At 42.6% G+C, this 27,427-nt stretch overlaps 1 protein-coding gene and 1 long non-coding RNA gene across 3 annotated transcripts in view; one reads left to right on the top strand and one right to left on the bottom strand.

The window, feature by feature from the left end:
- Nucleotides 1–873, bottom strand: part of thumpd2 (THUMP domain containing 2) — a 41,740-nt gene extending 40,867 nt beyond the window's left edge. Inside the window, exon 1 of one of the 2 annotated variants that reach the window (XM_048530859.2) lies at nucleotides 646–873. In XM_048530859.2, coding sequence (XP_048386816.2) covers nucleotides 646–750 — 105 coding nt within the window. In that variant the 5' untranslated portion in view covers nucleotides 751–873. The remainder of the gene's footprint in view (nucleotides 1–645) is intronic. The other variant, XM_048530860.2, reaches the window with a different exon arrangement.
- On the top strand, nucleotides 706–27,427 carry LOC125452447 (uncharacterized). The gene is made up of 2 exons (XR_007247552.1): nucleotides 706–963; nucleotides 26,281–27,427. It is a non-coding gene; the product is annotated as an uncharacterized LOC125452447 (long non-coding RNA).

Raw genomic sequence — 27,427 nt, 5'->3', positions numbered from 1 at the left:
CTGATCATTGATAATGGGAACTGCAGATGCTGGACAGTCCGAGATAACTAAGTGTGGAGCTGGATGAACACAGCAGGCCAAGCAGCACCAATAATTTCCTGAGTTGGATTTGTTTTTTTTTTGTTTACAATTCATACCATGGCAGTTTTCCACATTGTAGGCTAGATGGGTATTGTAGGTGTACTGGAACAGCTTGGCTAGGGGTGCAGCAACTCCTGACACACAAGTCTTTAGTACTACTGTCAGAATTCTGACAGAGGCCATAGCAATGAGTTGATCCCCTGGCTATATCATGGCCTAAAAAAATGTTGTCTTAAAAAGGTACAGTGTGTTTCCAAAATCTCTACAGTAGGCCTGTTTAAGGTAAATAGAACGCTACATCTGATATCATATAAATATACGAACAAATGAATATGCAAATATGATCAGCATACAAATGTAAGCCAACATTCAAAATGCACAGCACAAAAAAAAGTAATAGATCTATTCTCATGTGACATACGGCTCAACGAACACACAAATCAATACATAAAAACTTTTGCCTACTTTAACGCAGCGAGAAAGGAAAGGTCGAAGCCAGCAGCCAAAGGTTGGACCAGTAGCAGACCCAGCCACAAGCTGCTCCCTCTCGGATACTTCACTCACCTCAGAGGCCGACAGCTTGAGGCTCAGCTCCTCCCTCAGCAGCTGCTCCAAGCCGCGGCTGGCGGTGCAGAAATACTGGTTCCCGGGATCGCCTCCTCCCGCCATCAGGGAGCTAGGGGATCGGGGAGAGAGCAGCGGGCCTGCAGGTAAAGGTTGGAGAGAAGTCGATGCCTAGGCCCGGTTGTCAGGGTGACCGCAACGGAACTCCCCACGGTCCGGACAGGAAATGACGCGGGGTTGGAGCCGACTTCAAGAGTAAACCGCCAAAAACACAACAAAGATGGGGAATTGGGGGAAATATCCCTTTCCATGACCAAGGTAACATTGTATTGACCCATCATTGAGTAAGGATTCAGTAGGAGAGCGATTGCGTTGACCTCTATGGGTTCTGCTTGGGATCCATTATTTTGGCGGGTATATAGTGTTTGCCCCGAGGGAGACATCACGTTTTCACAGCGAGGAAACAGGTCCTTCGCTCCAACTCGCCCATGCCGACCAGATATCCTAAATTAATCTAGTCCCATTTGCTGACATTTATCCCATAACCCTCTAAACCTTTCCTATTCAATTCAGTTCAAAAATCGCCCTTTTTAAATCTTTCTCCTGTCACCTTAAACCTATGCCCTCAAGTTTTGGACTCCCCCACCCTGAGGAAAAAACCTTGGCTATTCACCCTATTCATGCTACTGATGATTTTATAAACCTCTATAAGGTCACCCCTCCGCATTCGATGCTCCAGGGAAGATATCCCCAGGCCATTCAGCCTCTCCCTATAGCTCAAGCGTCTAACCCTGGCAACATGCTTGTAAATCTTTTCTGAACCCTTTCAAGTTTCACAACATCTTTCCTATAGCAGAGGGACCACAACTGAATGCAGTTTTCCAAAAATGACCTAACCAACGTCCTGTACAACTGCAATGTGACCTCCAAACTCCTAGGCTCAATGCACTGGTCAAACAAGCAAGCATACTAACCACTTCCTTAAATGTCTTAAATGGTTTCTGCCTTTACCACTCTATCAGGCAGTGTAGTCCAGACACTGACCACTCTTCCTGAAATCCCATCTAAACCACCCATCTTAAACCTTAAATCTATGCCTCCTGTTTATTGATCCCTGTACTTAGAGGAAAGGCTTCTTCCATTCTGTGCTGTTCATAACTTTGTATACTTTGATCAATGCTTCCCTCTCCCACCCACCACTGCTGTAAGGAAAACAATTCCAGATTATCAATTCTCAGTTCATAGCTGTTCCAGTACAACTGTCATGGCTGAATCACTCCAACACAGGTAACATCCCGATGAATCTGATATAAAAGCAAGGAAGCTGAAGGAATGAAACAAAAAAAAATGCATACATTGATGGAAATTAGCGGATATGGCAGCATCTGTGGGGAGAAACCAGAATTAATGTTTTTGAGTCCAATGACTCAAATTGAAAGGGATGGGTAGACGAGGGGATTATTGATCATGGGCCAGGACAGAAGAAAAACTGAATAAGTGATACGAGAACTGAGAGTGGGGGAGAATGGGTAGGCTGTGCTGAAAGCGACTTATCCTGATGAATTCCCTCTTCTTTTTCCTTTACCACGATAATGGTACCCAGACTTTGAAATCAACAAACTGTATCTAAAGATAATCAAAGGGCTACAACAGAGAGTTAAATGCTCATTGGTGGCTTTAATCTGATTATGGGTTCATCTAACAGTTGCAGCTGCATGCGGCAGCTCAGATCCAGGGATTATTTGGTGGACTGGGCTCTGGGCAAAAGTTGCACATCTGTCCCTAAGGGGATTCAAGACACTGATTTGGCACATCGAATGATATTCTAGTGGTCACCATGACCATGCCCAAGGCTTCTTGACATAAGATGCACAATGTTGATCAAGCTATTAACATTAACCAGTTTACGAGCATTATTAAAAGGATTTATCTGAGTTGCACGATTTTGGAATTCAAAGATAATCAGTAGTTTATTTTAAACACTTTGAGCAATTGCCTCAAATTCACTGAAAGGGAAAATAGACATTAGAGGCAACAGGAGGGATTATTGGACCGAGAAATAAGGTGTTTCAGAGACAGTAGGAACTACAGATGCTGGAGAATCTGAGATAACTAGGTGTAGAGCTGGATGAACACAGCAGGCTAAGTAGCATCAGCGGAGCAGGAGGCTGATGTTTTGGGCTAGACCCTTCTTCAGAAATGCGGGAGGGGAAGGGGATTCTCAAATAAATACAGAGAGAGGGTGACGGATAGAAGATGGATAGAGGAGAAGATAGGTGGAGAGGAGACAGACAGGTCAAGGAGGCGGGGATGGAGCCAGGAAAGATGAATGTAGGTGGGGAGTTAGGGAGGAGATAGTTCAGTCCAGCGAGATCGGACAGGTCACGGGGGCGAGATGAGGTTAGTAAGTAGGAGATGGGAATGGGGCGAATGGTGGGAGGAGGGGATATGTGGGAGGAAGGACAGGCTAGGGAGGCGGAGACCAGCTGGGCTGGTTTTGGGATGGGTTAGGGGGAGGGGAGATTTTGAAGCTGGTGAAATTCACATTGATACCATTGGGCTGAAGGTTTCCCAAGCGGAATATGAGTTGCTGTTCCTGCAACCTTCAGGTGGCATCATTCTGGCACTGTAGGAGGCCCAGGATGAACATGTTGTCTGAGGAATGGGAAGGGGCGTTGAAATGGTTCGTGACTGGGAGGTGCAGTTGTTTAGTGCGAATCGAGCGTAGGTGTTCTGCAAAGTGGTCCCCAAGCCTCGGCGGAGGCTTGGTGCCCACCTGCCTCTAAAGGCCTCTATTGCACAGGTGAGGACTATGTGCTCCCTCTCCAGTGACACCCGAATGCAAATGTAAACAAGAAGGAAAGGCAAACAGCCAACTACAACAACCACCTACATAGCCTGCTACTTGGTAATGGCTGCTTTGGCCAGGACCAGGAGTAGACCCACGAGAAGGCTCTCTGCCCTGTTTATCCTTCACCACACAGGTTGTCATAGATTAACAGCATAGAGCTGAAGTGCAACCGAAAATTTGAAGAGCAGTCACTACAAAAAGCTGAAAAGGGGTTGTAGATGAAAACACTCCTTATAAATATGGCGTGCTGTTTTGTCCAGACCACAAAAACATGTGACCTTTCACCCAATATACTTTATCTATGATTGTATCTTACTGTTGTGTGCAGCAATTTACACCCAGATCCCGATGGAAAAGGGAGGACACTTTTGTAGACTACCTCCTCTCCCCTGACTTCCAACAAGTGTGAGGAACTCGTGGATTTTTTTGTCACTAAGATTGAGACCACATGTTGAGTGGATTTTGCCACTTCTCTCCCTTTCCCTGGTCTGCTGCGTCATAATCCCTCTAAGGGTATTTTCTCTTCTAACCCTGAATTTATATTTTCCTCTAGTTTCTTTTCTACCTTCCTCTCTGACTTCATTTTGTCCATGAGACTGGCATCCTGCTCCCCACTAATTATTAGCTAACCAAATTCTCACTGGCCTTTTTAAAAAATTGTTCTTGGGATCTGAGCACCTTTGAGAAGGTAGTGGTATACCCTCAGAATCAAGTTAGCTAAATCATGTGTGACGTTGTAGTTAGATTCTGTCTCATTGGATGTTAGCTGGTATTGTGAATGGTTTTCTCTCTGCTTCAAATCTACCATCATCATTCTTTAGTTCTCAGAGCAGTCTCAGTACTGTGCAGCGGGAGCGGGAGCTGGAGAATCTAATTGGGTTTCAAACATGGAGTTCAGAGAAAGAAAGACGCAGATTATGTCCTCGATCATGTTCGCATACTTTCATTTCAATTTTATTTATCTGGAGGAAAACTCTGTTTTAACAAGAGCTTCTATACAAACTACTTGAAAGGTGGCTGGACCACATTGAACTGCATGCTGATAGACCAGTGTTTAGAGAAATGTTTGAAAGATACTGAACAAAATTGGAACTGGTAAAGAGTGAAACTGAAGTCCAAACAAAGTGTCAGAGATAATGGGAACTGCAGATGCTGGAGAATTCCAAGGTAATAAAATGTGAGGCTGGATGAACACAGCAGGCCAAGCAGCATCTCAGGAGCACAAAAGCTGACGTTTCGGGCCTGGACCCTTCATCAGAGAGGGGGATGGGGAGAGGGAACTGGAATAAATAGGGAGAGAGGGGGAGGCGGACCGAAGATGGAGAGTAAAGAAGATAGGTGGAGAGAGTGTAGGTGGGGAGGTAGGGAGGGGATAGGTCAGTCCAGGGAAGACGGACAGGTCAAGGAGGTGGGATGAGGTTAGTAGGTAGATGGGGGTGCGGCTTGGGGTGGGAGGAAGGGATGGGTGAGAGGAAGAACCGGTTAGGGAGGCAGAGACAGGTTGGACTGGTTTTGGGATGCAGTGGGTGGGGGGGGAAGAGCTGGGCTGGTTGTGTGGTGCAGTGGGGGGAGGGGACGAACTGGGCTGGTTTAGGGATGCAGTAGGGGAAGGGGAGATTTTGAAACTGGTGAAGTCCACATTGATACCATTGGGCTGCAGGGTTCCCAGGCGGAATATGAGTTGCTGTTCCTGCAACCTTCGGGTGGCATCATTGTGGCAGTACAGGAGGCCCATGATGGACATGTCATCTAGAGAATGGGAGGGGGAGTGGAAATGGTTTGCGACAAACAACTGCACCTCCCAGTCGCAAACCATTTCCACTCCCCCTCCCATTCTCCACATGACATGTCCATCATGGGCCTCCTGTACTGCCACAATGATGCCACCCGAAGGTTGCAGGAACAGCAACTCATATTCCGCCTGGGAACCCTGCAGCCCAATGGTATCAATGTGGACTTCACCAGTTTCAAAATCTCCCCTTCCCCTACTGCATCCCTAAACCAGCCCAGTTCGTCCCCTCCCCCCACTGCACCACACAACCAGCCCCGCTCTGCCCCCCCACCCACTGCATCCCAAAACCAGTCCAACCTGTCTCTGCCTCCCTAACCGGTTCTTCCTCTCACCCATCCCTTCCTCCCACCCTAAGCCGCACCCCCATCTACCTACTAACCTCATCCCACCTCCTTGACCTGTCCGTCTTCCCTGGACTGACCTATCCCCTCCCTACCTCCCCACCTATACTCTCTCCACCTATCTTCTTTACTCTCCATCTTTGGTCCGCCTCCCCCTCTCTCCCTATTTATTCCAGTTCCCTCTCCCCATCCCCCTCTCTGATGAAGGGTCCAGGCCCGAAACGTCAGCTTTTGTGCTCCTGAGATGCTGCTTGGCCTGCTGTGTTCATCCAGCCTCACATTTTATTATCCAAACAAGTGTCACTGATTTGGGAATCTGTTAACAATCATGCCCATATCTGATTTAACTGGAGTGTCTTTGGAGGTGATTGGGAGACTTCTGTGGAACTGTTGGGTCGGGCCTGTAAGTATTGAAACGACTGTGTATTTAACCCAGACCTCTGGCTTTATGGGCTTCCTGAGATGTGTGGGACTGCCAGCATTAACAAGGTGCAGACACAGCCAGGAATCACTGCTAGGCTGGAAAGCCTTTAACAGTTGCTCCCCTCTCTGTGTGAAAGGCCCGTGCATGCAGCAGTTTTCACAAATCCAAATTTCACTGCTTCATAATTGAATTTCAAATTTGACAACCATCCATTCTCTGGCACAATTTCTATATCTAAGGATGATTGAAGGATTAGGATCTGTGCCTCTACTGTTTTCCTCCCTCAACGTGCTAACATATCATCACAATATAATTTTTATTTTATGAACATTATTTATGCTTTAATTTTGGTTTGGTAAAATTTCTAAGGACTTTAAAGTAATCAGGTAAATAACTTTTATTTCTAATAAATCATCAGAGACCTAACAGAATGCCATAAAGGGTTGAATGACTGACTCCTGTTCCTATGTATCAAGACAATCCAGATGTCGAAAAGTAGATTCTCACATGCACTTATTTAATATCTATGTGGTATCTCAATAAATAATGCCTTAAGAGAAGAAAATGGTAACAAAAACATTAATAAAATGTACCGTCATTTGCTATTCTTGCCTCTATGTCCTAATTTGAAGGATTACTTGGAGACTGATTACACAAATATTATCTATTGTTAGTCCCATATCAATCTGAATAATTACATCTTGACTACAAGATAAATTTTAATTACATATCCAAGAAGATGTATAAATGGAAATGCATATATATGCATTGAAATTACACCCTATATAACCCTTATTCAGCATTTTGAAAAGGTTAATTAGTTTTACAACATGGTAATGTATGAGTGTCAGCACTTTCCCATGGTAAAAGTCGTAAGGTGAATCTGAGAAAACAGTTAAATAATTCCAACACCAGGGAACTGACAGGCAGGTTTTTTTTCCACATAGAAAACAGTATTGTACATTCAGTTTTTGTCATTACAAATTCATTCGACTTTACATTCCAGCATGCTGTTCTAACACTCCACAGAGCTAGAACTGAGACCCAATCCTCTGCTTTTTCTCAAAATCCTTTCATTTTTCTCTTAATTCACCCAATGTCCATTTAAAAGCTGTTCTGCTTTCATTACTGATTCTAGTCGAGCATTCCACTTTCTAACAAAGCTGTGCATCAGGCATGTTCTGGTAATAGAGATAATGGGAACTGCAGATGCTGGAGAATCCAAGATAACAAAGTGTGAAGCTGGATGAACACAGCAGGCCAAGCAGCATCTCAGGAGCACAAAAGCTGAGACCCTTCATCAGAGAGGGGGTTGGGGAGAGGGTTCTGAAATAAATAGGGGGAGATGGACCGAAGATGGATAGAGGAGAAGATAGGTGGAGAGGAGAGTGTGGGTGGGGAGGGGATGGGTCAGTCCGGGGAGGACGGACAGGTCAAGGAGGTGGAATGGGTTTGGTAGTTGGGAAATGAAGGCGTGGCTTGAGGTGGGAGGAGGGGATAGGTGAGAGGAAGAACAGGTTAGTGAGGCGGGGACGAGCTGGGATGGTTTTGTGATGCAGTTGGCGGAGGGGACGAGCTGGGCTGGTTTTGGGATGCAGTGGGGAGGGGGAGATTTTGAAGCATATGAAGTCCACATTGATGCCATTGGGCTGCTGGGTTCCCAAGTGGAATATGAGTTGCTGTTCCTGCAACCTTTGGGTGGCATCATTGTGGCACTGCAGGAGGCCCAGGATGGACATGTCCTCTAAGGAATGGGAGAGGGAGTTATAATGGTTTGCGACTGGGAGGTGCAGTTGTTTATTGCGAACCGAGTGGGGGTGTTCTGCAAAGCGGTCCCCAAGCCTCTGCTTGTATCCCCAATGTAGAGAAAGCCACACCGGGTACAGTGGATACAGTATACTGCATTGGCAGATGTCCAGGTGAACATCTGCTTTACATGGAAAGTCATCTTGGGGCGTGGGATGGAGGTGAGGGAGGAGGTGTGGGGGCAAGTGTAGCACTTCCTGCAGTTGCAGGGGAAGGCGCCGGGTGTGGTGTCCACTGGTGTCAACTTCAAGCCCACCGACTCCCACAGCTACCTAGAATACACCTCCTCCCACCCACCACCCTGCAAAAATTCCATCCCCTATTCCCAATTCCTTAGCGTCCTCCGTATCTGCTCCCAGGATGAGGCATTCTACTCACACACATCCCAGATGTCCGCGTTCTTCAAGGACCGCAACTTCCCCCCTGCAGTGGTTGAGAAAGCCCTTGACTGTGTCTCCCGCATTTCCCGCAACACATTCCTCACACCCCGCCCCCGCAATAACCGCCCTAAGAGAATCCCCCTCATCCTCACGTACCACCTCACCAACCTCCGGATACAACGCATCATTCTCCGACACTTCCGCCATCTACAATTCCACCTCACCACCCAAGACATTTTTCCATCCCCACCCTTGTCTGCCTTCCAGAGAGACCACTCTCTCCATCACTCCCTTGTCTGCTCCACACTCCCCTCTAACCCCACCACTCCCGGCACCCTCCCCTGCAACCGCAGGAAGTGCTACACTTGCCCCACACCTCCTCCCTCACCCCCATCCCAGACCCCGAGATAACTTTCCATATTAAGCAGATGTTCACCTGGACATCTGCCAATGTAGTGTACTGTGTCCATTGTACCCGGTGTGGCTTCCTCTACATTGGGGAAACCAAGCGGTGGCTTGGAGACCACTTTGCAGAACACCTCCGCTCGGTTCGCAATAAACAACTACAGCTCCCAGTCACGAACCATTTTAACTCCCCCTCCCATTCCTTAGATGACATGTCCATCATGGGCCTCCTGCATTGCCACAATGATGCCACCCGAAGGTTGCAGGAACAGCAACTCATATTCTGCTTGGGAACCCTGCAGCCCAATGGCATCAATGTGGACTTCATATTGTTCAAAATCTCCCCCTCCCCCACTGCATCCCAAAACCAGCCCAGCCTGTCCCTGCCTCCCACTGTATCACAAAACCAGCCCAGCTCGTCCCCGCCTCCCTGACCTGTTCTTCCTCTCACCTATCCCCTCCTCCCACCTCAAACCGCACTTCCATTTCCCATCTATCAACCTCATCCCGCTTCCTTGACCTGTCCGTCCTCCCCGGACTGACCTATCCCCTCCCCACCTATACTCTGCTCTTCACCTATCTTCTCCTCTATCCATCTTCGATCCGCCTCCCTCTCCTTCCCTATTTTTTTCAGTTCCCTCTCCCCATCCCCCTCTCTGATGAAGGGTCGAGGCCCGAAATGTCAGCTTTTGTGCTCCTGAGATGCTGCTTGGCCTGCTGTGTTCACCCAGCTTCACACTTTGCTATGTTCTGGTAATAAGTCCTTTATTATTTTGCTGTGATTTAAACTATGCTGTTTAGTTGCTCACTTGGGGCGAGTTAATTCAGTTGACTGCTTTGCGGCTGAAAATAATGCTAACAGTGTAGGTCTGGTTCTTGTTTTGGTAAATTTGGGACCTGCCTCCTTTCCTGGCTTCTGAAAATTGAATGCAAGTGCAAAGCACGACTGACAAAAACTGCCAAGAAAAATTGTTCAGGCTGAAACATCAGCAGGCAATGGCTTTGGGTGTAGCATTCACAAACAAAGTTCTTTGTTCATCAACCACTGAAGAGTTCCTTATTTCAAAACAACCAAAACTCATTAGAGGATCCTAATCAGGTCTTCTCTTGGTCATCTCTGTTCAAGAGAAAAATAATCCCAGTTTCGATAGCTTTCCCTTATATTTAGGGAGATGGCATTGTAGCAATATCACTAACCTGTTCTAGGTTCAGGAATTCAAATCCTGTCACGGCAGATGGTGGAATTTAGAGTTGGGGGGAGAGAGGGCATTGTTGTGGGATTCTGTAGCTCTGTTTATCATAGACTGCTTCCATTGCTTGATGTGTAAGTAGTCCTTTGTTGTACATTCACCAGGTTGACACCTCAAACTGGTGTTATTCTTGGCATGCCTTCCTGCAATTGAATTGAACAGTAAGTGAAACATGTTTATTTGAGAATGGAGGGATGCAGAAAGCAGGGAACTATAGGTCAGTTAACTGTAACATACTTAGTCATGAAAGGAGGAAGGTAGAAAGCAGGGAATTATAGATGACTTAACCTAACATTTATTATGGGGAAGTTGTTAGAATCCATGTGTAAAGAGGTTCTTGCAGGATGCTTAGAAAATTGTGACAGAATCAGGCAGAGGCCACATGATATTGTGAAATTGAAATCATGTTTAACTAATGTAGTACTGTTTTGTGAAGAATTAAGATGCACCATAGATAAAGGGGAACCTGTTGATGTAGTGAACTTAGATTTCCAAAAACCTCTGGGAAAATACCACATCAGAAGAAGAGCTCATGGTGTAGAGAGTAATATGTTAGCATGGAAAGCGAATTGATTTTCTAATAGGAAGTAGAGAATGGTGATAAATGTGTCATTTTTAGGTGACAAGCTTTCCGTAGTGTCATTCCTCAAGGATCAATGTTAGAGGTCTCAACTGTTTACAATCTTTATCAATGACTTGGATCAGGGAACCAAATGTCTGCTAACTAAATTTCATGATGGCAGCAAGACACCTAGGAAGTTAATTTCACAAGTGGAGATAAAAGTCTTTAAAAGGTTATAAATAAGTTAAGAGATTGGGAAAAGCTTTAGCAGATGGTTTACAATGTGGGAAACTGAACTCACCCACTTTGGCAGGGAGAAATTTTAAAAAGTGAAATATTTAAATGGAGAAAGAATGAAAAAAACTTGGTGATACAGAGAGATCTAGGTGTCCTGGTACACAAATCACAATAAATTACTATGGGTGCAACAAATGATTAGGAAGGCAAATGGAATGTAGTGTGCTTCTGGCAAGTTGATGGGAATTTAAAAGTAAGGAACTTTTACTTTAGCTATGTGGCCCTTTTGAGACACTATCTGGAGTACTGTATGCAGTTTTGGTCTCCCCTTATTTGGAAAAAGGGATTCTTAGGTTGTGCAGCACTGATTTACACATACCTGCTAAAAATCTAGATTTAGGCATGTACTTCAATAGCTTCAAATTTCTTCAAGCAAGCCTTAAAAATAAAGATTTCTTTCTTTTGAAAAAAAAATCACACCACAATGGAAATTAATCTCTGCCAACATGGCAGCTATCCTCCATGTGTAATCAGACTGTGCAGCAGCACTGGATACGCCTAGTGTTTGGCTTGAGAAAATGGAGAGTGTCTATATGTTAGAGATTTGAAATTGTTGGCACTAGTCATAATACAAGGTCTGAACTGACTCCCGTGCAGTTCTCTGCAGAAGCTGCAATTGTTAACTAAATGAGAAGATACTTCAGGTGTTGTTGGTGAAGGGATTCAGGGGCACTCTGAGATTCTTCTTCATGAATACTTAAAATCCCTTTAAATTAAGGCCACTAAAATCCTTCAAATTGATCCATTGCATTCTACAGAGCCAATATAATTAATTGCATTATGATCTCGGCTACTTGCATTGGGCAGCTAATATACTTCCTGTCGTAATACCATTATGAAATTTCTAACAGTCGGACCTAAAGAGATCTTAATTTCAAATTTAGAGAAGTCAATGTAGTCACTAGCAGTTCACAAGGACGTAACTTTACATGGTGTATTTCCTTTGGCACAACATTATGTCTGAAGGTTTCAAATCAATACCAGTGGGTATTAATAATAAGCACAGTCCAGTAAGTAGAACCTCATTTCCACTCATGTATTCTGATTAACAGTCAGATGAACTAGAAAGAATAATAACCCTATTGATCATAGCATCTCCAGTGGTTAGCACAGATGGCTTGAGTATATCATTTACATAAATCACACTGCAGCCTAGCTGATTGCCTCTGATTAGAAAAGTGCATAGAGTACAGGGGTAATTACCTCTGCTTGAGTGTCCTCCAGATCATGGACATGGGTGAATAGATGTCATAAATCGCTGTAACCTAAATTTAAATTTTCAAATGTCATGTCTGACTGATTTAGAAATGGCACTTGCAATATAACATCAGTGAAATTAAATGAAGAAATGAATAGGTTGGTAGGTCTTTTACAACCCATTTATCTTTTTTAGCACAGGAAATACAATTGTGGATATAACTAGTTAAATTTTTAAAAATGCAGGGAGGTTTCTTATGAGCAGGAGTTTAAAAACACCCAGAAGGCTTGGAAGACATCCATGAGCAACCAGGCTTTTGTAAGGCCTTGTTAATTCAGTTCTGCAATATGCTGAGTATAAGCCATGAATGGAAGACTATAGTGAAGTAATTGAAGATGCATTGAGTACTGGATTCATAAATTGATTAAGATATGGTAAGCAAGGGAGTACAGAGTGACAGTCAGAGAAGAGGGAAAAGATGAATTTTCATTTGCAATGGAACGAGAATATACAATTAAATCATCCTCAATTTCTTTGAATTGTGAGAAACTTCAAAGAAGAGTGCAGGAGGGCATGCCAAGAAGCAACACCAGCAATAAAATGATGGAAGCTGTCATCAACAGTGCTATCAAAGAGCACTTGCTCAGAAATAACTTGCTCAGTGACGCCCTGTTTGGGTCCTGCCGGAGCCTCTCAGCTCCTGATCTCATTACAGCCTTGGTTCAAACATGGACACAAGAGCTGCATTCCAGAGATGAGGTGAGAGTGACAGGCCTTGATATCAAGGCTGCATTCGACCAAGTGTGGCATCAAGGAGCACCAGCAAAACTGGAATCAATGGGTATCGGGGGCAAAAGCTTCAGTAGGTGTAGTGAAAACTGACACATAGGAAGATGGTCGTGGTTGTGGGAAGTCAATCATCCCAGTTCCAGGACATCTCGGCAGGAGTTCCTCAGGGCAGTGCCCTAGACTCAACCATCTTCAGCTGCTTCATCAATGATCTTCCCTCCATCATAAGATCAGAGGTGGGGATGTTCGCTGATGATCGCACAATGTTCTGCACCATTCGTGACTCCTCAGATATTGAAGCAGTCCATGTTCACATACAACAAGATCTGGACAATATCCGGGCTTGGGCTGACAAGTGGCAAGTGACATTTGCGTGACACAAATGCCAGGCTATGACCATTACCAATAAGAGACAATCTAACCACTGTCCCTTGACATTCAATGGAGTTGCCATCACTGAATCCCCCACTATCAACATCCTGGGCATTATAATTGACCAGAAACTCAACTGGACTTACCATATAAACACAGTGGCTACAAGAGCAGGCCAGAAGCTAGGAATACTGTGGCAAGTAAGTCACCTCCTGACTCCTCAGAGCCTAACCGCCAAGACACAAGTCAGGAGTGTGATGGAATACTACCCACTGGCCTGGATGAGCGCAGCCCCCACAACATTCAAGAAGCTTGACACCATCCAGGACAAAGCAGCTCACTTGATTGGCACTACATCCACAAGCATTCACTCCCTCCTCTTACCGATGCTTGGTGGTAGCAATGTGTACTATCTACAAGGTGCACTGCAGAAATTCACTAAAGATTCTCAGGCAGCACCTCCCAAACCCACAACTAATTCCATCCAGAAGGGCATCAGACATGTGGGGACACGACCACCTCCAAATTCCCCTCCAAGTGACTCACCATCCTGACTTGGAAATATATCGCCGTTCCTTCACTGTCACTAAATCAAAATCCTGGAATTCCCTCCCTTATTGTATTGTGGGTCAACCTACAGCAGGAGGTCTGCAGCAGTTCAAGAAGGCAGCTCACCACTGCCTTTTCAAAGGCAACTAGAGATGGGCAAGAAATGCTGGCCCAGCCAGCGATGTCCACATTCTACAAATTAATAGAAAAAATACACTGGTTATGCCTAAAAATTACATGTCAGCTTAGTTACAACAAAGGAGCACTTCCATGCGAAGCAGAGGAAATCGAATGCGATAGGGATGAGAAATCCCACACCCAATGTCTCAGATCCAAGCTCTGCACAGCTACCACATCCAATTTGAATGGTGGTGAACAATTAAACAACTTACTGAAGGAGGATAGTCCACAAATATCCTCAATCTCAACTGTGGGATAGCTCAGCACATTGGTGAAAAATACAAGATTGAAGAATTTACAAGCATCTTCAGCCAGAGATGTCAAATAGATTATTCAGCTTGGTCTCTGCCTGAGGCACACAATATCACAGATGTCATCAAGAATATTGTCCTATGTTTTGGCTTACAAAAGATGCTGGACACTTCAGTCAATGTTAAGGAAATTTCCAGTCACAGGGAACACATCATCATTGCTGAAGCAGAAAATATTTCTTTAAGAGAACATCTAGGAATGGTTTTGATAGGGAAATACAGTTGTTCAAAATAAAATTTTCAGAGGGAATGAGAAAAGTACAAAGATATTTAATACAATTGAATGCTTACGACTGGGAAGATGTTTTGTTGGAGGTCCATTATCTCAACTCCAGGACTGTTTTTAAATCGTTCATGGGATGAGGGAATTGCTGCAGCAATTGAAGATACCAAGAACTGCAGCTGCTGGAGTCAGAGTTAACATAGCTTGGAGCTGAAGGAACGCAGCAGGACAGGCAGCATCGGAGGGGTAGGAAAGCTCTACATTGTTCTCATTGCTGCAGGAGTCCTATGGGGTGGTGCCCTAGGTCCAAATATCTTCAGCAGCTTTATCACTGACCTTCTTTCCATCGTAAAGGTCAGAAGTCGGGATATTTTCCAATGATTTCACAATGTTCAGCACTGTTTCATGACTCCTCACATAGTGAATTAGTCCATGTTAAAATGCAGCAAGATTTCAAAATAGGGTGGCACGATGGCTGAGTGGTTAGCATTGCTGCTTCATAGTGCCAGGGACCCAGGTTCAATTTCAGCCTTGGTTGTCTGTGCAGAGTTTGCACATTCTCGTGTCTACATGGGTTTCCTCTGGGTGCTCTGGTTTCCTCCCATAGCCCAAAGATGTGCACATTAAGTGGAGTGGCCATGCTAAATTGCCATAGTGTCCAGGGATGTGCAGTCTAGTTGGGTTAGCCATGTGAAATGTAGGGTTACAGGGAAAAGGTAAGGGGGTTGGTCTGGATGGGATGCTCTCCGGTGGGTTGGTGTGGACTTGATGGGCCAAATGGCTTGTTTCTGCACACTGTGATGATTCTATTCAAAGTTTGTGCTGACAAAGTTACAAATAACATTTGTGGCACATAAGTGTCAGGCAATGACCATCTCCAACAAGAGGCGATCTAACCATCACATCTTGACATTCAGTGGTATCACCAATGCTTAATTCCCAACTATCAACATCCTGGGGATTGCCATTGACCAGAAACTGAACTGGAGTAGTCATGTAAATGCAGTGGCTGCAGGGACAAGTCGTAGTCTTGGAATCCTGCAATGGGTAACTCCCTACCTAAATTCCCAAAGTCTGTCCACCATCTACAAAGTACAAATCACTCCACTTGCCTGTATGAGTGCAGCTCTAACAACATTCAAGGAGCTTCACATCATTCAGGACAAAGCAGTTGATTGACATTACAACCAGAAACATATGCTCGCCCCACCACTGATGCTTAGTAGTCATAGTGTGTACTATCTACAAGATGGACTAAAGAAATTCATCAAGACACCTTAGAAAGTGCCTTCTAAGCACATGAACAATGCCGTCCAGAAGGATAAGGGCAGCAGACACTTGGAAATACCACCACCTGCAGGTTCCCGTCCAAGACACTCATGATCCTGACTTGGAAATATATCACTGTTGCTAGGTCAAAGACTGGGAACTTCTGCCCTTACAGTATTTATGGGTCTACCTACAGCACTAGGTTCACTAATGCCCTTTAGTGAAGGAAACTGCCACCCTTGCCTGGTCTGGCCTACATGTGACTCCAGACCCACAGCAATATGGTTGACTGTTAACTGCCCTCTGATCAACTAGGGATGGGCAATAAATGCTGCTGAGCCAGCAAAGCCCTCATCCCATGAATGAATAATGAAAAAAATATACACATACTGTAGCGGTTCAAGAAGACAGCTCACTACCATCTTCTCAGTGACAAGGGACATACCTGGGCAATTTTCCACATTATTTGGTAGATGTCATTGTTCTGGCTGTACTGAAACAGTTGGCTAGGTGTGTGGCAAGTTCTGGAGTACAAGTCTTCAGAATGATTGCTGAAGTGTTCTCAGGGCCCAAAGCCTTTGCAATATCTAATGTCCTCAACTATTTCTTACTATCACAAGAGTGAATCAAATTGACTGAAGAATTGGCATCTATGATGTTGGGAAGCTCTGGAGGAGGCCAAGGATGATGAGTGTGCAAATAGGATGCATACATAATAAGGGTTTTGCACAAATGAGGAGCGTACAACATTTATCTTCTCGTGAGGACATAGTATGTCAGCCCATTGAGACAATGGCTAAAGTTCCAAATGAATAACATAAAAGTGGTGGTAATTGGATTGATTCTGGGCAACCTAAACTTTATGAGTCGGGCTAGGGTAATAAATAACTTCAAGTGAATGGTTGCCAAATGAGATCTACAGGGGAATTGATTTTGTAGATAACAGCAAAGTTTTCAACAGCATAAGTTTGAGGAACTAATGTCAGAAATGGATAAGCTGAAGAATTGGCTCAAAAGATTGAAATGTTAATCCAGAATAAGGGAACGGGAAGAGGCAAGGTAACTGATATAATCTTAAAGGAGATACAGGAGCTGGGTGATCAGGGGATGTAGCTGCACAAGTCTCTTGAAGGTGGCAGGGCACATTCTTAAGGCAATTGGAAAGGCATAGAAGTTACTTAGCTTAGTAAATAGTGACATAAGAATATAAAGATGAGGAGGCCTTGATAACTCACTAGTTTGACCCTATAAATTCACATCACCATTTTTTTAGAAGAATGGCAGACCTATGTGAGGTTTAAATGATTTTTTTTCTTTGTTCTTTCATGAGATGTGAACATTGCTGGCAAGGCCAGCATTTGAAGCCTATCCCTAATCTCCATTGAACTGAATGGCTGTCTCGGCCATTTCAGAGGGAAACTAGGAGTTAAGTACATTGCTTATGGTCTGGTGTCACATGTAGGCCACATGCAGGTTTGACAGGCTGACTAGCCCATTCCATTTCTAAGGGGAATGTATTGGTGCGTTGGTAATGTCTCTGGCTTGATAGTCCAGACTAAAGTTCTGGGGACGTGAGATGAATCCTGGGTAGCACTCTCTGACCAGGTGGCATTGTCTGGTGGCACAACCTCCTCCGATGGTCTTCTGGAAGGAGGACACCCCTACATTGCACCATCTGTCAACCCGGGATCCTTTCCAGAGAAGCACAGTGCCAGCTCTCCCTCCTTGGACATCTTTCCTCACAGCCTGTGAAACCTAGTGGGGCAGCTGCTAAATGGCAGTGCCTCATTCCAAGGCAGCAGTAAGCATTCAAAGATGGCACATAAGCAGTGGATGCTAGTCTTAGCATGGATATGTGGCTGGTTCTTCTGGGAGCGGTGCATGGTAGGATGGGATGGAAAACAGAAGTGACAAATGCTGTTACGGCAGGAGTGGCAGGTTTGGTAAGAGAGCTTGCTGGGCCCTATGATGAAAATCCCTCCAAAATATGTGACACAACTTGAAATTAGCCAAAAGAAATCTAAGATGTTATGTTTTCCCCCTGCAGGAGCGTGTGAAAACTTTATTATTTGAAAAAAATACTCTGAGTTTATCTTTCTCCATGACAAGCCTCTACCAATCAGAGTCCATTTGCCAACTAATTCTGCTTTTTGAACTGAGTTGTATGTAAATAGTTTCAGAATCATAAGAGCATGATAAGGCGGCTATTGGTCCCTTAGGCCTGTGAAGGACCAATCCAGTTATTCCTACTCCCCTGATTTTTCAACATATCTTTGCAAATTACATGATTAGACAATTCACTTTGGAAAATTATTAATAAATTGGCTTCCAGTCCCTTTTCAAACAGTGCCTTTCAGATCACCACAATTCACTACATAAAATAGTTCTCTTCCTTTTCCTTCTGAGTCCTTTTTCATGTAGATCTATGTTAAATTCGTCTTCTGATGACCCCTGTTAGAAATGTTTAGAAATTATGCATAAGGTTACTATGTATGAAACTAAATTGAAATAGGTCAATGACCGGGATTGTGTCTTAAATTCTGTTTTAATTTCATTTTCACTGGAAATTGCTTAAAATTCCATGGAAACTAGGCAAGAAATCATCATTCTTAAATAAGGTTGAATGAGTTTAAACAAAGGGAAATGTATGAAACTGTCACCAACTTCCCATTTAACTTTGATTGAGTAAGGTGCTTGCCGGAATGTATGTAACCAGTGATTTGTGGGAACATTTGCTGATAACTGCAATGAGCAAGTGCTCAGTTCACCATTTTGATAAGCGATAGGACAGTTTAGCTGATGGTGAAATATTATAAGAGACTGAAATACATTTGGGAAAACCAGCTCAAGAGGTGATAAAGGAAAGATAAAGTAAAAATATAGACAAAATATGTGCAAAGATTAGGCCCAGGGGACTACCAGAAGGTGGCTTAAGATTGAAGGTTGGACATTTAACTCAAAGTTATGATGAAGAACTGAACAATTTGCAGTGTTATGGAAATAAAGTAACTCTTTATCAGACCAAAGGCCCTATCATTAATTCATTTGGGCATCCACTCCTGAAGAAGGGAATGAAGTGAAGACTAAAACCTGCTCTACATACCAAATTAACCTTCCTGATCAACTGCATTCACTGCCTATCACGGTCATATGTTTTTCGCTAACTATCTGGAGTATAACACCCTGTCCCAAATTGGGAATCAGCTTAATAATTACTCAGGAGTTGGAGATAACAAGGTGTAGAGCTGGATGAACACAGCAGGCCAAGCAGCAGTAGAGGAGAGGAAGGCTGACGTTTCGGGCCTAAACCCTTCTTCAGAAGAAGGGTCTAGGCCTGAAAAGTCAGCCTTCCTGCTCCTCTGATGCTGCTTGGCCTGCTGTGTTCATCCAGCTCCACACCTTGTTATCTCAGATTCTCCAGCATCTGCAGTTCCTAGTACCTACTCAGGAGTTAGATTAGGTTTTTATTCATAACATTTCCTGGGCAACTGTTAATGTAACTGCAAGGAAACCTTCTGAATTCTACACATGTACTGGGCTGTTTTAAATCTTTCTAAGTTTTATATACAAAGGAAATGCCTGTTGGAATTTTCAATTCCCAAGGAATCTACGGTATCTGTGATTCCCCGATGGCCCTGGTGCACAATGCAGTCTGTTCTGCTGCAATAACTGTCTGTTTGTCAGAATATCGGGGGCATTATTTCAAGGTGATTTGCATTGATTAATATTTTTTCTTATTTAAGTTTTACTCTTTAGGTTTATCATTTCTGCAATGGAATTTGATAAGGTGAACAGGGAATAACCTATTTCCTCTGGTGAAAGGGGCGTCAATAAGAAACCACTCATTTTAAAATAATCTCAGGAAGTGAGAGTTATGTTTGATTCCACTGAGTAAAATATATTTAGTAAGGAATACATATCACACAAAAATTTCCTACATTGACAGATACATACCTAACTAAAGCATAATGCGTGAACATAAATTTATTTGAACATAAAGGTAGATATATATACATGCGGTGTTCTAGAGAATCAATACTTTGTGAGGTACCAAGAGAAGGAAATTTACATTGACTGTATAGTATATTACATGTGACCAGACTAACCTTGATAAATGCATCTTCATGTTTGACAGCATAGTCAACCTTGTGAGCCCGATAATGAAAAGGCTGTTTTGTGTAAGTGGCGAATTATGTTTGTGTGGAGAGAGATTGTTTTTCACTGTATATTTACTTACAAATGCCATGAGCAAATGCCTCAGAATATCTTGGTGATGTGACAAGAACTGCAGTTTACTGCATCTTATTTAATAAGCAATGAAACATATACTATTCCATTTTTCTTCCACATTTTGTATAACTCAGAAGGTATTTTCATTTAAAAGTTGAAATTAATAATGTGCTAAATAAATCATGCTGGTAAAATAATTGGCACATTGGCAACAAATACTAAAACATTGACAATAAACTGCAGATTTATCAGATAGTTAATTTAGGATATAAGGGGTGAAAATGTGAATTGTGAATCTCTGGAACCTGTAATTCAATTTACACTGTTCGATTTGCAAAAACTGGCATCACTGGCTTCACTATTATTTTAATGACTTGCTAGATTTACACATTAATTGCTCGTTAAGTATACAACAGAACGTCAAGACTAGTCATTAAGAATGTAAGTACATTATAAATGATATGATACCCATTAATACATTCCAATCAATCTCCAGCTTAAACAACTTAAATTATGAATTCTTATTTGTTGTTGCAGTTACTTGTTCTTAAAGATTTTTCTAAAAAGTTTATCTTTTTCTCTGTTATTTTCTTTTCTCCTCCTCATAATCCAATCTGATTATTCCTTTCTATTCTTTCTGCACCTTGAATCTGATTCACCCTTCTCAACTTTACGGTTGTGGGAATATTCTAATGAGTTACAAGCTCTGGGACTGCAGAGATTCCTCTAATTCTCTAGCCCTGTTTAGAGTTGTGAAAATAACGCAAATTAAACGCTTTTGTCATTTTGGGGCCACATTGCCTGAGCAGCTCTGATTGCAAGAGTATACATGGTAAGGAAAATGTAAGTGATGTATTGAAGAAATAGGCTGTCACACTGTAAGTGATGAAATCTAACATCTTGACAAAATTTCACCAAACAAGAAATACATCTGAATTGCTCTGTTTTTACTTAATGGGCTAAAGTTACACATTTATTGTTGAGTAGTATGGTTGAGTATAAACAATCAACCAGGCCTGTGTTTACCACCTACTTGTGTTTGCAGTTGAAAATATTAGTTCTGTTCAAATTAATTGCCAGCAGATGGCTTCAGCACACTTTAGAAAGGCTGTGATCTGACCACATTCACTGAAGGGCAACTGGATACATTATTATTGTCAGGAAACCTTAAAAAATTTTATTAATGTTTTAAGAAAGGCGGATCGGTTGTCCACAACTTCACATCATCCTTTGCGTCGACAATTCCATCTTACTTCCAACTGGCAGGGTCAAATTCTTTCAGCTCTGTTGGCTCATTGATTACATACTCTTCAGATAACTGGAAAAAGTAGGAATGTTGGAGCAGAATTCAGCCATTTGGTCTCTTGAGCCTGCTCCGCCTATTCAAGATCATGGCTGACCATCTACTCGATCACGCAGCCACTTTCAGTTCTGAAGGGGAAGAAGCCAGGTCACATCACCTGCAATCGGGAACTTGAGTTGAAAGCTATAGGAAAAGACTCAGGGAGATTGTGGAGTTTACAGTCTTCTCAGTGTTGACCAGGAGGATCAGGTCCAGGAAGCAGGTGGCCATTCCAGAAGCAAGTAACGTGATGCCAGTCACAAGTTGCATTTCTCTTTCATATTTTAAAGCTTTGTTTTCTTGAATAAGTTTTTTAAAAATCCAGAAGAGCGATAAATGAGCCTTCAAGTTATGAAGCACCAGGAGATTGTGAGATGAGGATGGAGAGTATAGAGTGCAAGAAGTTCAGTTGTTATGTGATGAAAATTCTCATTGATAATGTCATGCTTGCAGTAAAGATGAATGCATCCATACTTTCTGTAAAGACATTGATGATCACATGGTGAAGTGCACAGCAGTTACTGAGAGCGGACACAGAAAGAATTATGCCTTTAAATTTGCAGAGTATGTTGACTTTGCCATACAGAGACAGTTCCTGGATGTATTGTGCAAATGACATTTCAAATATGAACTTGCTTACAAGAAGATCTTTGCAGAAATTTTGAAACTGGCAGCTTGTTACAGCATCTCCATTGTGACAACAATCAAGCAATCCTGTGTTAACAATGACCTTGATGGTGGCCTTCACAGATCAAATGGAGCTACTGTTATACTGAGAAAGAAAAATGGAGGAGCTACAATCTTGCAACGAAAGTAAAACATTTGTTGTAACCACTAATGTGTTCACAGAGACAATCTGGGAATACATAATGCTTGGACACAGATGTCAATTAGCAGAGGTATCAAAATACTTTCTAAAAACTGTGTGTTGGAGAGAGATTTTAAAGAGGAGTGTGAGTCATGTGTTCAGCAACAAAAATCTTTATTCAGCGCTCCTTACCAATTCAGCGTAGGAAATGTTTTTCAAACACTCTGCCTTTCCCAATAAAGTACAGGAAATTTATACATGCCACGTTACAAAGGTTACATACAACATTGACATCTCTGGTTGCCTCACTACCTCTGACCTCCATATCTAATCCTGTGAATACATGATCAACGATGGACAACCCATCTCATAATGTTTGCCAGACCTACTACCATCTGTCCTCGGCCTCTTACAGTACTTCTTATTGACCATATTCCAATACAGACAGTTAAATCCCTTCCCATGCATTTGCTCGCTGCATCATATATAAATGTCTTTTCAATTTCTGTTATACAATTTATAATCCTTGCTAACCTTAGTACAGAAGATTAGAAAGGATGTGAATTTTTTCCAATTGTTATAAAGTTTGTAATATCAGTTCTAATATAAAATTTCTTATGAAGTTATGCATAGTTCACCTAATACTACAATTCTGTGATGGACCTGACAATTCCTGGAGCTGCTTCCCTCTTGCTTGACTTTGAAAGGTCAAACACAGTCTCTGTGTCTAGCAGCTGCCATTTATAACTGCTTGCATACTGTAAGATGGTTTAAGACAGACGTTTGATACCAGGATGAACTTTATTGTCATTACTTTAAATACTTTTTAAGCTAGTTCTCTTTACTACTCAAATCCCTTCGATAGGAATGAAATTCAATCACTTTCACAGCTTTATCAAGTCATTAAGAAAGAGCTTACTTGGATTATTTAAGGTTTTTCGGGACATGACTTCTTTTGCTCCCTGTCTTATCATATTTTTTGGAAATTCCTCCCTTGTTCTTTAGGTTATGAAATGGTGATTGTTTATTCTCTCGAGGTTATAGTGATCCTTGGTAATGTTATGAGGCTATCTCATTGATATTTTTTGTTGTTCTAATCTCTCTGCTGTTGGAGTGAAAGTTTCTCTCTACTGTCTATAGCTATTTATTTAAAAAAAATTCAGTTGAATCCCTTAACCTGATTTCTTTGGTTGCATTTATAGCTTTAACATACCCATATTGGTGCATTTAATACGTAGGGACATGTAACCAAAAAGTCTTGATTATTGTGGGATCATACTTTTCTCCTAATCAGTACTAAATAACAAATTTCAAACCAGCTGCTACCAGGCCCTTATCAAGGTTCTCCAAGAGTGTTTATTGAAATCAGTATCGAAATATCCAAGGCTGACCGACTACAGAAATCTAATTAAATTTCCCAATGTCTAGTATATTAAAATTACTATTATTATATGAATATATGTGTCTACCCTAATGTATAAATATAACTATTTAAAATATAAAAATATTTCAAATTATACTTATACTATGTATATCTCTAATGTAGTGTAATTTTTTTTCTTTATGTTCTCTATTTTTTGTACCTAATATTTGTACCTAAATGGCACATGTCATAGAATCGTAGAGCCCTAGAGCACACAGACAGGCCCTTCAGCCCAAACTGGCCCATGCCGGACAATACATCCATCCATGCTAACTGCATTTCCCTGCACTTGGCCCATTTCCTTCCAAACCTTTCCTATCCACATAATCGTCCAAATGCCTTTTAAATATTGTTAGTGTATATGTCTCAACACAGTGTGGAGCTGGAGGAATACAGCAGGCCAGGCAGCATCAGAGGAGCAGGAGAGTTGACATTTTGGATAAGGGCCTTTCTTCAGAAATGGGGAGGGTGAAGGGAGCTGGGAAATAAGTAGACAGAGGAGGGGTGGAGCTGGGGAAGGTATGGGGAATTGTGATAGGTGAGTGCAGGTAGGGAGTGGTAGGGATTGGCCAGTGGGATGGATGGTTCGGACAGGTGGGACAGAAAATGGACAGGTCAAGATGGAGGGGCGGTGAGAGGGAGGGTTGGACATGGGATGAGGCTAGGGGTTTTTAAAACTGGTGAATTCCATATTTAGGCCATCAGGCTGTAGGCTCCTGAGACGGAATATGAGGTGCTGTTCCTCCAGTTTTCAGGTGATGTCATTGTAACACTGGAGGAGGCCCAGGATGGACATGTCACCCTGGGAGGCCAAGCGTAGAATCAGAGACCGTTTTGTAGAACATCTACACTCCGTATGCGACAAAAGACAACACCTTCTGGTCGCCAATTATTTTAATTCTTCCTCCCACTCCCTGGGTGACATGTCCATCTTAGTTCTCCTCCAGTGTCAAAATGACACCAACTGGAGGAGCAACACCTCATATTCCACCCTGGGAGCCTACATCCCAAAAGCCTAAACATGGAATTCACCAGTTTTAAAATCTCCCCACCCCTGGTCTCATCCCATATCCAACCCTCCCTCTCATCTCCACTTCCCTGACCTGACACAAACCTGTTCATCTTCTCTCCCATCTATCCGCGCCGCCATCCCAATGACCAATCTCCATCACTCCCTACCTGCACTCACCTATTACCATCCCACCTACCTTCCCCAGCCCCACCCCTCCTCTCTGTATTTATTTCTGAGCTCCCTTCCCCCTCCCCATTTCTAAAGAAGGGTCCCGATCTGAAACGTCACCTTTCCTATTCATTTGATGCTGTCTGGCCTGCTGCATTCCTCCAACTCCACACTGTTGTCTCTGACTCCAGCATCTGCAGTTCATGCTATCTCTGAATGTATTTGCATCGACCACTTCTGCTGGCAGCTCATTCCATATGCGTACCACTCTCTGAAAAAAAAAGTTGCCCCTCACAGTCCCTTTTATTTTTTCCCCTCCTACCTTAAACTGATGACCTCTAGTCCTTGATTCCCCAACCCTGGGAAAAAGACTGACTGCATTCACACTGTCCAAGCCTCTCATAGTTCTTATACACTTATATAAGATCCTCCCTCAGTCTTCTACGCTGTAAAGAAAAAAGTCCTAGCTTGTCCAACCTCTCTCCGTAACTCAGTCCCTTTAGTCCTGACAGCATCCTTGCAAATTTCTTCTGCACTCTTTCCAGTTTAGTAACATCCTTCATCTAGCAAGGTGACCAAAATTAAACACAATTCTCCAAGTGCGGCCTCAACAATGCCCTATACAACTGCAACATAACATCCCAACATCTGTACTCAATGCCTTGACTGATGAAGACTAGTGCACCAAAAGTCATCTTCACTGCCCTGTCTACCTGTGACTCCACTTTCAGACAACTGTGCACCTGAACTCCAAGGTCCCTCTGCTCCACTATACTCCTTAAGGCCCTACCATTCATCATGAAACTCCTACCTTGATTTGACTTTCCAAAATGCAACACCTCACACTTATCTATATTAAATTCCATTTGTCATTTTTCAGCACACTCTGATAACCTTCTCCACTGTCCATGATACCACCTATTTTAGCGTAATCCGCAAACTTACTAATCATGCCTTGCACATTCTCATCCAAATCATTGACATAGATAACAAACAGCAATGCACCCATCACTGACCCCCGAGGCACACCAGTAATCTTAGGCCTCTTGTCCCACAAGCATTCTTCCACTCTTCCTCTCTGCTCCCTCCTACCAAGCCAATTGTGTATCCAATTTGCCAGCTCTCCCTGGATTCCATGCAATTTAATCTTCCAGAGCAGCCTATATTGTGGAACCTTATTAAAGGCCTTACTGAAAACCATGCAGACTACATCTATCACCTTCATCAACCTTCCTGGTCACTTCGTCAAAGAACTCCAACAAATTTGTGAGGCAAATGTAGTGGTGACATTGTATACTTTTCACTATACTCCTGCTCTTGTGTCACTCACATGACAATAAAACTAATTCTAATTCTAAAAGGCCTATAAGATGGGTCAAACTTTTCTTTCTATTTCATATCAAAATAGGAAAATTCAAATCAGATGGTTTCCACGTGAGCTGTCTTATCAGAGTCTTACTGTCTGCATCTCAGCCCCATCTTACTAAGACTCTGTTGTGATTCTCAGAGGCATTTTATTATCTGTCTGTGAAGGCCATGATTTGAGCTCTATGAAATACTGCACCAGTTACAATTTTCTTTGGCTAGGAAAAAATGCCAAGTAGCCATTTTGTCATTTTCAGCCAGCTACACTATTGTGTTTACAATGTTCAGCAGGTCTGTGACGAAAGGACTATTTGAAGATTTTGCCAAAGTCTCTGAGTGTGGTATACTAGCATTTTGATCTCCAAATGAAGTGAAGTGGTTATCGGGACATTTTGCAATGAGAATACTAACGTGATTGGTACTTGAACGCATACTGCGCAGAGGATGAGAATGATTGCAACAATCCAATAAAAAAAAGCCTGAAAATGCTCACAAAGCCATCGGATTATGTTGCATTAACGGGACTGGATAATGTTCTTGGTGAGCTGGCATCACTTGCAAATTCTTGCAGAGAAGTTGTTTGACAATGATAGTGGCTATGTAATTTGCAAAAGCCAAAATCAATAAACTGAAGACTCAGTATCAGTGCGAATGTGCTTATTGGAGTAATGATATTAAGAAGAAGCAGGTAGCTCTTGACAGTGCCACTGCTCCTATCCTTCAATTTATTCAACTGCTGCATGACCATCTGGAACACACATTTCCAGAAGAGGAATTAATAGAGTGGTACGCACTTGATCAGGTTACAATTGCCAACACAAACTGATTATGAATTTAGAAAAGACAGTGTTGTGAGACTAATATTCCACTCTGAAACCAAATTATGATGAGAGTGTGGCTAGAAAGATACGTGAACAACACTCTGATTTCAAATTAATGATGTGGAAAAAGTCAAGATGGGTTCCATTCAGATATTCAATGATTTAGCAGACTATGGCCTACAAAATGACCACTTTCAAGAGACTTTTTTTTTGACATTTCTGCAACATTTCAAGCATCAAGCACTGACTGTGAGTATGAGTTCAGCATCGTGAATTTGATTAAGTGCAAATCCAGAAATAGATAACTTGGGCAATTTGATGCGAATTAAGTTTTACATTTCATTGAACAAAATAACAACCTGAATGCATGAAATGGTCATTGGATGGCAAATACAGATCAGCTGGATAAGCCACTAAGAAAAGACTGAAGAAATTACTAGCGTCCTCTTTTGGCTGTGAATTATACATAGTGTATTTAGTGCCACCGCTAAACAGGTCTCCACACTGTTGAGCCAAAGAAGTAATTTTGTTTATTTTATCAGGTAGAATGCTTGTAACTGTAAAGTAATATCAATGTACAATTTTAATAATTATTAAACAAACTGTGAAAATCA

The sequence above is a fragment of the Stegostoma tigrinum genome, chromosome 4 (assembly GCF_030684315.1).
Source record: "Stegostoma tigrinum isolate sSteTig4 chromosome 4, sSteTig4.hap1, whole genome shotgun sequence".
Classification (NCBI taxonomy): Eukaryota; Metazoa; Chordata; class Chondrichthyes; order Orectolobiformes; family Stegostomatidae; genus Stegostoma; species Stegostoma tigrinum.
This window is presented reverse-complemented; position numbering and strand designations above follow the sequence as displayed.